The sequence below is a fragment of the Perca fluviatilis genome, chromosome 1 (genome assembly GCF_010015445.1).
Source record: "Perca fluviatilis chromosome 1, GENO_Pfluv_1.0, whole genome shotgun sequence".
Taxonomy (NCBI): domain Eukaryota; kingdom Metazoa; phylum Chordata; class Actinopteri; order Perciformes; family Percidae; genus Perca; species Perca fluviatilis.
Window position 1 is genome coordinate 41,243,256 of NC_053112.1, and position 13,076 is coordinate 41,256,331.

A 13,076-nucleotide genomic window follows, 5' to 3' on the forward strand; every position below is an offset into this window, starting at 1 on the left:
AGAGGCTTTCAGATGTTGTATAATGTCCTCCAGGTCTTTATGGTTGATTAATAAAATTGCTTCATATTTGAATTGGTTTTGCGTGGATACATATCCTGTACTTGATATGGAGGCACTGACTGCTTGTCTAATTGTCTAATTTGTTTTTCACCACCTGCATTCAGCTTTTCGACACTCTTTTTTCTGTTCTTACCAGCGTGGCACTTCTCCATGGATATCTTTTCTTACCAGAGACAGCTTTCACCTTAGTGGGAGCAATGGCATCAATAACATTTGTAATTTTACAATTTACTAACTCATTGACTGAGACCCAAGAGAGGGCTGGTGTGGAGGAGAAAAGCTGCATGAAAGTAGTGTAGTACATATTAGTACCAGGCGGAATTCGAGTAAATATTAAAATCTAATTTTAATATTTAAAAAAGAACAAAATTAACACCTATCATGTTTCATCTGGATTTACAACACCCCTTCTGATTGGACTACCTGTAGCACAGCAGTGATGACATCATCTTTTATTAGAAAATTTTTATTAGACTTTATTAGAAAAAGAAACTAAATGTAGCTTTTTACAGGAAATAAACACATCTCAGTTCATTATAATTTATAAAATACATTGTTATTATTCAAGGACATCGCACAGTCGGACCAATAGGAGCCTCAGTACCTCCAGCAAATGAGAACTCTCCTGGGAGTATGTCAGGGCGTGGTCTCTAAACCCCTCCCTCTTTTGTAGAGGTCAAAGGTTGAGTGGGCAGGGCGTGGTGAGGGGTGGGGCTTGTAGTTGACAGGCTCCTCCTCCAGTGGCAGGGACTTCTGTCTGAGGAGGTCAGAGGTCATGAAGAGGAGAAGGGAGGGGCCATTTGCTGCCTGGTTGCCATGGCAGGAGGGGGAGGGGGGTGGCAGCCGAGGCTGCAGCAGCTGGCTGATCAGCTGATCCTCCTGCACGTCCACACTGACCAATGAGGTGAAGAGAACCTGAGAGCGAGAGACATTCACTTCTACAGACACAAACAACACACACACAAAACACACACACACACACAGAGAGAGAGAGAGAGAGAGAGAGAGAGAGAGAGAGAGAGAGAGAGAGAGAGAGAGAGAGAGAGAGAGAGAGAGAGAGAGAGAGAGAGAGAGAGAGAGAGAGAGAGAGAGAGAGAGAGAGAGAGAGAGAGAGAGAGAGAGAGAGAGAGAGAGAGACTTAAATCAAGGTTATATAAAACAGTTATAGATGTACTACAGTTGAAAGTGAAATCAAAACTAAAACTAGAGCTGCAACACTCGCATCCTGTTAGGTCTGATTCCGATTTAATAAAATCTCATCAGAGCCATATATCAGCTTGTACACGGTCTCCGGTTGTTTTAATTATGACAATAGCTGTTAACATGCTCTACATGCAATCTGTTGCTGATGTTAATAACAGACTGGAGATGATCTGTTGCTGATGTTAATAACAGACTGGAGATTATCTGTAATCTGAACGGATTTAGGATCGGATATCGGCCCCGATATTGACAAAATAGCCGGATCGGGGATCGGAAAAATTAACAGATCCACGGGCCAATCCAGTTTTATATTTTTTTTTTTTCTCCGTTGCAGCACTGGGACCCCTATTGACTGCGTACCCTTCTCACTCATGATAGTAACTTTATAATACAACAATTAATAACCCACAACTAACTCTCTTTAAAAGGATAAAACACCATAGCATATAACAATTTGTGACTTAAACAGTTTCTAACACTAATAATGTTACATTTACAAATGTAGCTACACCGCCCAACGGCATGTTGGGTAACATTATAGCTCCTAGCCTAGCTAGCCAGGTAGCATAACAGTCTGTTAAGCTGGGAGAGGCTCCGGTCAGTACTGCATGACCGAGAAGAAAGTTAGCTAGAGGATGAAGAAAGACCGGAGATACACCAGAACAACGTGTGCTCAAGAGAGGAGCTGTCTGTTGTTCCCAAGTTTTCTGTTTCTAAAAAAATCGGACATAATTTAGCCACTGTTGTTGCCCGTCGCTCTAACGTTACCGTAACGTTACTCGGCCGTGCTAACGTTACCGTGCTAACGTTACTGTGCTAACGTTAAAGACCTGTCACTTCAAGCATGCAGTGGAGCAACATTATGACCGCAATCCACCTACGCTACAGACCGTTGAGAAAGACGGGTTCAGAGCAATGATTAAAACACTGGATTTAAGATGTCTCGCCTCGCTGAAATACGTCTGCCAACCTACTGACATTATTCAAACAGCAAAGGAGGCTGACAGCGGAGCTACGTTCAGTCGCCCACTACAACCACACTACAACCTAACTTACCTGTGGCCAAGGTAGTGTTTATACAACTAGCTAGCTTACAACTATTTTGTTTTGAAAGGGAAACGATGTTAAAGTTGTTTGTATGTGTAGGCTATTCATTCGATTTGAGTTTATTTTACTACTTCGCACAATAAAAATAGTTTAGCTTCTGTAACTTTTTCATGGATTCTCCTTCATATAAAGTTATTGTATAATGTCTTGGAGCCAAACTCTTTAGTAATCAAAGCTTTTAGTAAAAATGATGACATAAACATGTTTTTTTGATATTCTATGTACTCCTGACCGTAGAATAAGCCATTATAAACCTATATAAAAGGTGGCCCATTTTTGAAGGCCCATTATTGTCATTTATTAAAATTATTTTAAGAAGTTTGATTACATTATATTTTCGATTTGAATGCACAATTTTTTTTAAATAAATAAATAAAAATTCAATACATTACATCTATGTTATTTTGTCTTAGTTAGGAAAGTAATGTTTAGTTAGGAAGGTCTGGTGCCTTTAGTCTCTTCCACATGGTGGAAGGAAGGTATGAGGTGGAAGGTATACAGTTTATTATTAATTCAGCAACGGTATCGGATCGGTATCGGGTATCAACAGATATCGGTATCGGAACTGAAAAAGTCGGATCGGTGCATCCCTAATTTCTAAACATAATTATCAGCCACACTACATGTGTTCTGTACAATATAAGACTTCAAAAAAAAAAAAATTCAGACAAATAGCAATATAAATTATTATTATTATTATCCCTCCAATTCAAAATCAATAAAAACTGTATATAAAACATCATCATGTTGGTCGATTCTGAACCAATCAGCCGAGAGCTAGGCGTTTCCCATCATGCCCTGGGTCTTGCAGTCGGTGTAGAGCAACTGCAGCGCCTGCCTCTCAAACCTGCGTCCCCCCTGATCTCGTGAGGTTATCGTTGCTCACGTCAGAGCAAGTCGGACAGAGATCTACCCAGCATGCATTGGGTGGAGATGGCCGCAGATGGATTCTGAGCAGGCCTGGCTCACCCCCACGAGCCTGCTGAAGTGGCTTGGCCCCCGTGTGTCATTACCTTCAGTAGCTCTGGTGTTGATCAGGTTTTTGGTCCTCTCGGATATCCGTAGCGTCTCCTGAACGGCCTTCTGGGAGTTAAACTCTGCCCCCTGCAGGAAAACAGGCCCGTTACCAGGGGAACCAGGTGGCACCCAGCTCAGTGTGGATTTATTGAGAACCTACTGATAAACCGTGTCAACCTGAAGTGACTGAAGCTCCGCCTTCAGAGCCAGAGTGGTGTTTAGCTCCACCCTCTCCAGGCATCCTGGGCCGGGATTGGATACTGCAGCAGGAGGCTCCACCCACTGTCTTGGGGCTCCACCGAGCAGAGAAGGAAAAAGGGATGTTATTTTTTTAAGCCTTTATTTGGATAGGACAGTTTGGACATGAAAGGGGAGAGAGAGGGGGGAATGACATGCAGCAAAGGGCCGCAGGTCGGAGTCAAACCTGCGACCGCTGAGTCGAGGAATAAATATGGGCGCCTGCTCTACCAGGTGAGCTAACACCTGGTAGAGCACTTTACTGGAAGATAGTTTAAAGATATAATATGTAATATTTCTGCATTAAATTGTCTAAAAACAACTATACCCATGTTATATATTTTGTTTAGTTGTATTTTGTACTTGCTCTATCCCAAATGTTCCCAACAGTGTTCAAACCCTGATCAGTCCATAGATATAAAAAATATCTGGATATGGAGTCATTTTAATAAAGAACACGATCCTTTTAAAAGAGGTTACTCTTGTTATTTCCTTACCAGCATGAAGCATTAAAAGGATATATTTTTTAAATAGTCTGGCACAGCGCTCACTCCATATTAAACGCTACATTACATCACTTCCTGCTCACAATAACAAGGAAAACTCTGGAATTATAATCTTATTTATCTAATCATCTTTATTTTGTTGATGTTTAGGGCCTTGTACTCTGGTTACTGTTGGAACCGACCAGCAGTGGGTTAAATATGATCTTTTAAACAGAGGCCTCGGAGCATCAAGCCTCTGAGACATGACCAACATGTGCCCTTTTTCAAACAAAGGAATAGGGGTCTACACGTCAATTCCAAAGCCTTTTCACTTCACACTTCGATGTCAAAAGCCCGAAACCACACACCTTCAAGAACACTAAATTCTCATTGGCTGGAGAAACCCTGAACGCACCGCATGAGTCCACAGCCGGTGCTGCGGAATAAATACGCTGAACCCTCCCTCCTCCCAGCCTTCCACCGCAGCTCTAGTTGCTAATAGGTTGGCACACAGGCGAACGTTTAAATTGTTCTATAAATAGTTCATTTCCCAGAAAGTGGATTATTTCGGTGTTCTGGAGAACACTATTGGATCCTGTGAAACACGCGCCCTGTGTCTTCATATCTGCAGAAGAGGAAAACGACGTTTTCTTCTCAAATCGACATAACTAAGGAGGGAAGAGCTTTTCCGCGCACCACTGACGAGCGGCTGGAGATTGTTCCGTTACCGTGGAGATCTATGGATTAACAGATGATAACACACCGTAAGGCTTAAGGTTTCTGGGCAGAGAATTAGGTGTGTTTATTAATGTCTGTAACTGCAAAAAGTTGTAAATCTTGACCGCGTGGCTTAGCCAACGACCAGGTCTCGTCACATGGCCCACCTCTTCTTCTTCTTCTTCACACACACACACACACACACACACACACACACACACACACACACACACACACACACACACACACACACGTTGTAACAAGTATGTAGTTTATTGATTGAAGAACTATTGATTGACAATGATGATTTGGAAGTTAAATAAATCCTATTATAACTTTAAAGAGCAGTTGTTTGTGATAATTTGTGTAATAACAGCGGTTAAAGCGTAACTCTCGCCAAAATGCATCCTAGGGTATTTTTGTGAATGTACGGAGTCAAACTTTAGTTTAGAAGCATATTTAGGACGGGATCACCAATTTTAAGATTTACCGTAATTCTTTCGTTGAATAGCCGGCCTTTTGAATGGAGTGGTAGGGGCGCTTTCATGCTAGTCTCAAAATAGCTATTTTCAAAATACTAAGAAGGCTTGACACAACATGAAACTTTGCTTGAAGTATCACCAGGGGCTCTACACATGAACGAAAGCATTGACAACATTCTTTGTGTACCCAGAGTTTACTAAAAGAAAGGTTTTGAGCAGCTCACCGCAGCTCTTGTCGTTTCTGGCGGCTACCACCTCGGCAGTCAAAACGAATCCGATATCCGAATGCGAATGAACGGACTCCATATGAGGCTCCTTTTTCAACTACAAGGTCAATATTGTTTTTCACTAACACGAAAACAACGACTTATCCGTGCATTTATATGGAACTAAGCTTTAGGAGCTTTTACATCTTTAATCTCCTCCCGGTTACGTTGCATCCGGAAATCAATTGTTTTGGCTGATAAAACTGACAGAAACAACAACAGCTGAGGTGAGCTGCTCAAAAACTTTCTTTTTAGTAAACTCTGGGTACACAAAGAATGTTGTCAATGCTTTCATTCATGTGTAGAGCCCCTGGTGATACTTGAAGCAAAGTTTCATGTTGTGTCGAGCCTTCTTAGTATTTCGAAAATAGCTATTTTGAGGCTAGCATAAAAGTGCCCCTAGCACTCCCATTCAAAAGGCTATTTGACCCAAAAACGAGAATACGGTGAATCTTAAAAGTGGTATGCCTTTAAACTAAAGTTTGACTCACGTACATTCACAAAAATACCCTAGGATGCATTTTGGCGAGAGTTACGCTTTAAACAGGTCAGTGCTCGTATTTCACCCTTCTTTTGTTCCTTCAAAGATACCAGATAAATTAATCAAATTTATTAAGATCTGTATTTTAAAAGGAAACACCACCAATGAGTTTGTTTCACAGCTCAGTTATTGGTCCCTGATTCCAGGGTGGTGCCCCGTTTTGATTGTTTGTCAATTTGGTAAAGTTATTAATACACATATTTATAACTTTATTAATATTGATAAAACATCTTTGATAATTTGCCAATAATTTTAATTTGTTCCCTTATTTTTTAAAATATCATTGGGGGGGGTTGGTTCCTTTTTTTTTTGTTTTTTTTGGGTTTTTTTTTTTTTTTTTTTTTTTTTTTTTTTTTTTTCTTCCCCCCCCCTCTTCTCCTCCCCCTTCCCCCCCTCCCCCCTTCTTTTTTTTTTTTTTTTTTTTTTTTTTTTTTTTTTTTTTTTTTTTTTTTTTTTTTTTTTTTTTTTTTTTTTTTTTTTTTTTTTTTTTTTTTTTTTTTTTTTTTTTTTTTTTTTTTTTTTTTTTTTTTTTTTTTTTTTTTTTTTTTTTTTTTTTTTTTTTTTTTTTTTTTTTTTTTTTTTTTTTTTTTTTTTTTTTTTTTTTTTTATTATTTTTTTTTTTTTTTTTTTATTTTTTTTTTTTTTTTTTTTTTTTTTTTTTTTTTTTTTTACCCTAGTCTTAACGACTACTTAAGATGCTTTTACATATTACAGATATCACAAACACACAATGATGTCATCACCTGCCTGTTCCCCTTTCTTGCCGTCTGCCCTTGGGGGCGGGGCTCACTCTGCTGACTGCTCTTCAGTGGGCGGGGCTCCAGGTTTGTGTGGGCGGGTCTGGGGGCGGGGCTGAGTGTGACCGACAGGTCGAGTTCAGGACAGCGAGTCAGATAGGAGGAGGAGAGAGGGAGGGGGGCAGGTGGGGGAGAGGGGGGAGGAGAGAGGAGGGAGGAGGAAGTCATCCTGACAGGAGTAACAACAATTACTATTAGCAGTTCAACAGTTCAGTTATTATTAGATTTAAAAAAAAAAATTTTTAAAAACTTATAAAAAAGGTGTGCTGCACAGTAAATGAATGACCAGGCTTTTCAATCTATGTCTTAAAGTAACACCAAAGCACTTTTCCTCTTCGTTCCCCCTACAGGTTGGAAGCGGAATTGTCCATTACAGTTTCTTATGTCTCATTCGAACTACAGATCCACTACCCTGGAAATTCAGAGTTCTCACGAGAGCACAATTTGAATTTGCTCAGCGAGTCACTCTGGCATTGAGTAATGATGCTCATTAACTATACCCTTGTGGCCGAGCTGCACCAATCACATTGGTGTATCCGATATAGGCGGGCCAGAAGCGAGCTAAACAGATGACGACAGTTTAATCTACCAGTTAGCTCCGCTGGTAGCTAAGCGTATGGTATGGGGCTCTGGATACGTCACCCTGTGTATTGTTGTGATTGCTCGTTGTGTTATCCAATTGCGTGCAGTGAGATTTTCAAATGCATGCTTGGTGCCGCCCCTCGAGTTGGGCCATTTCATCATTCTGCGAGTGCAGAAGTGCCATTCACCCTGTTACGAGTACATGAACCACTGAAACGATTTTGGAAACATTATTTTAAGGTACAAAATAATCTTTGGTGTTGCTTTAAATACAACTCATGGTGGCAACATGTGGAAACACATTTTCCTTTTATTGGAAATAAAGTTGCCTAGGTAGAATTGGAACTGACATACAGCGAGTTTGAAGTGAAAACTTGTGGACGATATGGTTATGTACATATCAAATAGGTAGTTATCTGGAAATTAAAGTATCTAGTCGGGGCCTCAATATCATCTCACGACGTTTGTTTAACTCCCTGCCAAGTAATACAGCTTCTTCATCAAAAGGACATGCCATGTTAGAGAAAAAAACTTTTATAGTTTAACAGAGTTAATAAACCAACCCTGTTTTTTTATTCATGCTGATGACAAACTGTGCTAAAATGCGCCTGATACAGACTGAATGAATGAATGAGGAAATGGAAGAGCGCTGTGTCAGAGGGAGGAGACTGAGAGAAACTCCAGGTTTCTTGAAGAAAACACAGACTCGGTTACCACAGTAACTGACTCTGAGGTTAAGTTACCTCTCTTTCTGAAACAAGCTGGAGTTACCCCTCTCTCTCTCAGGTTTGATTTACCTCCCTTTCTGAAACAGAAAACACAGAGTTTCCCTCATCTCAGGGTTAACAAACTCAGAGGGCATTTGTCAATCTGTGTTCTTGTATGGACTTGTGTCCCTGTGAAATCTCATCTTCTGTGGCCAAAGTACTGTCCCAGTACACAAGTTCGCCAACATTTAACCTGACTGGAACTAATGCACTAATAATAGTAGGGATCGCGTTCCACTCTGAATAAGTAAGGGGTGTTTGAGCTAAACCATAAACAAAAAGATGAAAGCTCAAAAAGTTTTATTTTTCAATATTATTGCAAAAAGTTGTAACATTATGAGTTTTTCTTGTCCGGAGAGAAATATAAAGTGGTTATATTGTTGTGGTTTTTCTTTCTAGCGGTTATTTTGGAGCACTGCAGGTAGCCTCTGTGCTACAAAACAGCAAGAACGCATCATCTCAAACTGTTAACTGCGTTTTCTGTGCTTGTGAACTTGCGAGTTCATTCTTCCAACAACAACCAGCAAGAATGTTCTCCCCAAGAACACTAGTCCATTCTTTGCATTCCTGAGATTGAGAAACAGCCTGATTTTTCACTAAACCTGCTTTCTGAAACGGGCCTCTGTGCTACTATAAACCATAATAGCAAGTAGACTCATCATACCGTTATATCACAATCGCAGTATGACCCTTTCTCCAAATGATGCAGCATAGGGTTAAAGGGTTTATTGGGGACATATGGGATGTTTTATGTTAAGCACTTTGTGATTTTGTATCTGTGAAAAGTAAAAACCTTTGAAGACGTGACCTTAGACTGAGAGACTGGGAGGGACATTTCATAGTTTAAAGATTTTTTTTGACAGACGATTTTGTGATTGATTGAAAACATGATTGGTAATAAGTAGGTGTGTAAAGATTCGCCGATACAAATCGGTATCCGGGTGTACACAGATGTTCACAGATACGGCTACATCGACACACGGACCCCTGCATCGGTAACGTGTAGCTAAGTGAAGTAGCTAGCTAGCTAACTGTTATGAAGTAGAATACAACGGAAATACGCAGATACTGTAGTATAGCTTGTAGTTAGAAGTTACTTTCCACCACTGTATATAGCTACACTATAGGCCTACACATACATATAAACACTGTATATGAAATATTCCTTTCATTTCATCACGTCAGGTAGTTGTGTCTTTCTGTATGCTAACGTTAGGTCAACCAGCTCAACTAACGGCAGGTTAGACTGGCTGTCTCTGGTCTCTATCACAGTTAAACGTTTAACATTGAAGCTACAGTTAGCCTGTAGAGCTAACACGTCCTTTATGTCTCCCTTTGTGTTACCTGATGTAGTCCGGACAGAGCGGATACTCTCAACTTCTGCTAAGATAAACCTTTTATTATCCCAGGCTTTGAGCTAGCATCCGTTTAAAATTCGCTTCTTCTTCTTCTTCTTCTTCTTCTTCTTCTTCTTCTTCTTGGTTTATTGGCGGGGGCATTACCGCCACCAACTGGACTGGAGTGTGAACGAGAGATAAATGCCGAAAAACAAATAAACATAAAAATAAAAGAAAGACACTAGATTATTTTCTATACATCAATTCCTCTCATAAACTTGATATTGTGATATGCCTTCTACCCTTTTTTGGAGGGAATGGTTAGCAGACGGAATGGTCACCCTGAGGGATCTGTATCTCCGTGGTTATGGGTGTGTTATATTAGGGTGAGCAATCCTCTGTTAACGTTGGATCTATGTGTGTGTGTGTGTGTGTGTGTGTGTGTGTGTGTGTGTGTGTGTGTGTGTGTGTGTGTGTGTGTCAGAGAGAGAGAGAGAGGCAGAGCAGATCAGCTGTGTGTGTGTGTGTCTGAGAGAGAGAGAGGCAGAGCAGATCAGCTCTGTGTGTGTGTGTGTGTGTGTGAGTTAGTGAGTGTGTGTGTGTGTGTGTGTGCGCGCGTGTGCATGCATGCGTGTGTGTGTGTGTATGTGTGTGTGTGTGTGTGTTTGTGTGTGTGTGTGTGTGTCAAGGTTATTATAGTTTTGCATTTGTCATTAGTTTTTAATTTTATTTTTATAAATAAAATAGAATTATTATTAAATAGCATTTTTATTTTTGTTTTCAAATTCAGGTTAGTTTTAATTATTTTTAAAGCAGGTTTGCTAGTTTATTTTTTTATTTTTTGAAAATGCTTAGTTTTGGTTAAATTTTTTATTAGTTTTAGTGTTAGTTTTAGTCTTTTTTTGAAATATCAGTTATATGTCAGGGGCAATATTTAAAAAGGTCAGAAAAAGTATTGTGTAATAATAACTCAACAAAAACATCCATTGTTTCCATGGAAACGTGTTTCCAAAGGCTCCTCTGTCTGTCTGGGGCTCAATGAGTGTGCTTACATGCAGTTCAAAAAAACGGTTATATTCGGCTTAAGGCAGTAGCTTGATTTCTTATAAACGCAATGTAAACACCTTATCCCGGTTCAAATCTGAGTTCTAATAACCCGGTGTAACCGGGGTATTCCTCCGGCTATACACCTTAACTGGGCTATGATCGGTTTAAGCGTCTGTGCATGCTTCAACAGAGACATGAAAAGTGCAGTAAGAGAATCTTGTGATGAAGAAGGTGTTGGTTAAATAAGCCCAAATTTAAGACCTCCTATTTAAAGATTTTTTTGGGGGGCATTTTATTCCACAGGACAGATCAAGACATGAAAGGGGAGAGAGAAGGGGAATGACATGCAGGTTGGAGTCAAACCCGCGGCCACTGCGTCGAGGAGTAAACCTCTATATATGTGCGCCCGCTCTACCAACTGTGCCAACCCGGCCACTAATGAAGAATTCTTAGGTGTAGTTGCTTGAATGCATTTGCAATCGCCACAGATAGTCTGGTAAGAACTGAAGAAGGAGATGTCCTCAAATGGTGCTTTATTGATTACCACACACACATAATGCAAGCTACTCTGTATGAACTGAATTCAGATCTGTGAAGTAACATGTGGTTTCTGTAACATAATGAAAAGAAAAAATAACATTCTTTAACTGTCATAATAATTATGTAATTCTCCACTATTACATTTACATAAAACAGCTATTAACTACACTGAACAGAAATAGCTTATGAATTTTACTTATGTATACAACAGTAATATATATTTAGCTCTGGGGAGCTTATTCCCAGGAGCCCTCATGTTTTCTCGCCCCGCAGTTTTCCTTGGATTAGGGTGGCACCTTGGTCCTGCTTGATGCTCTGCTATGCCCCTGTACGCCCTACAGTGCCTTGCTACGCCCTGCAGTGCCCTGCTACGGTCTAAAGTGCCCTGATACTCCTTGCTATGCCCTGCCATGCCCTGCAGTGCCCCACTATACCCTGCTACACCCTGCAGTGCCCTGCTACTCCCTGCCATGCCCTGCAGTGCCCCACTATACCCTGCTACACCCTGCAGTGCCCTGCTACTCCCTGCCATGCCCTGCAGTGTCCCACTATACCCTGCTATGCCCTGCATTGCCCTGCTACGCCATTAACTACTGCAACTGCTATTTCTAGTCATAGTTCCATTATCTTTATTGTGACTATAATTGCCACTGTTCATCGTACCCCCCAACCGGCATCGTCAGACACCGCCCACCAAGAGCCTGGGTCTAAAAGGAAGTTTTCCTCACCAGTTGAGGTTTCTGCTTAAAAGGGAGTTTTTCCTCGCCTCATGTCGCACTAAATGCTTGCTTTTGGGGGAATTACTGGAATTGTTGGGTCTTTGTAAGTAATAGAGTGTGGTCTAGACCTACTCTCTGTAAAGTGTCTTGAGATAACTCTTGTATGATTTGATACTATAAATAAAATTGAATTGAATGGAAATCCATTATAAAAGCAAAGTTACTGCACCAAGGCTGTTTAACTGTATCTGAGTTAGGTCATACATACAATAAACAAGATAAATGAGAACTGTAGGCTACATAGAGCACATCTACTCCACGAAAGTTATGGATTTAACAGAAAGAAAATAAATAAGAATTATTTACTTACAGTCTCATGGACACACAGGATTTCAGTTCAAAAATGCCTTGAAACGAGGAATCCAGAATGGAAAAATGTATATATATATCCTGTCAAAGAGGAGGCTGGAATACTGGAAACACCCGGTACAGCCTTCTCTGATTTGGTTTCTTAATTGGTACTTAACTCTACAAAGCAGTGCAGAAATGAAACTTAGAGGAACAGTCTATTTTTATTTGTCCACAAGGGGGCACTCAAGGACCATGCAAAGGCCTTAATGTTGACCTTTTGAACAAATCTTAAGATACACACTAAAATCCAACACAGTGTTCACAGAAGGTGAGCTTCAGGTCCGTCGTCTCCTGGAAGCTGTGGATGAAGCCTGGACCCATCTTATAATGGAGCAGTGGGTTGACCCAGAGGAAATGTGCTATCATCTCATCCTTACTGATCAATCCATCTCTGAAAGAGCGAAAAGCAGAAAGGGGAAAAGAAGTTATAACACCTCAAAATCAGTTGCAACCCTGCTGGTCCAGGCAGTGTGTGTTGTGCTTCCACACTGCATGAGCATGACTGCTCCCTGATTTCTCAGAGGCTTCCTAAGGCTGGCGGTCATAAGTCCAGTCCTTTATATCTCTTTGGGTTGGAACATGTTTTTTGAAAAATTCTTCTTCCTTTTTTTATAAAAAGGGGTTTTTTTTTTAAAAATGTTTTTTTTTTTTTACTTTTCCTGAGAAGTTTTGACCATGGTTTTTGGGGACTTTTTCCTTTTTTTTTTTTTTAAATTGGTTTTTTTTTCCTCCTTTTTTTTTTTTTTTTTTTTTTCTCTGGA

The 13,076-nt window shown here is 40.2% G+C and overlaps 1 protein-coding gene across 1 annotated transcript; it reads right to left on the reverse strand.

Moving 5' to 3' along the window:
- Positions 1–510: 510 nt before the first annotated feature.
- On the reverse strand, positions 511–9,735 carry ppp1r35 (protein phosphatase 1, regulatory subunit 35). Its single transcript, XM_039801850.1, has 5 exons — positions 9,606–9,735; positions 6,859–7,081; positions 3,565–3,726; positions 3,384–3,474; positions 511–998 (listed from the first exon to the last, which is right to left on the reverse strand). Exons 2-5 carry the CDS (start codon positions 7,078–7,080, stop codon positions 697–699), a joined length of 777 nt encoding a protein of 258 aa, XP_039657784.1. The 5' UTR covers position 7,081; positions 9,606–9,735; the 3' UTR covers positions 511–696.
- Positions 9,736–13,076: the final 3,341 nt, after the last annotated feature.

Bases quoted from the DNA above. Each gene is read 5' to 3' on its own strand.
- ppp1r35 (XM_039801850.1), bottom strand. From the start codon at position 7,080: ATGACTTCCTCCTCCCTCCTCTCTCCTCCCCCCTCTCCCCCACCTGCC. The intron at 3,475-3,564 runs GTTGACACGGTT...GTTTTCCTGCAG, and splicing joins CGGAGCTTCAGTCACTTCAG to GGGGCAGAGTTTAACTCCCA. The intron at 999-3,383 runs GTAATGACACAC...TTGTGTCTGTAG, and splicing joins CAACACCAGAGCTACTGAAG to AAGTGAATGTCTCTCGCTCT.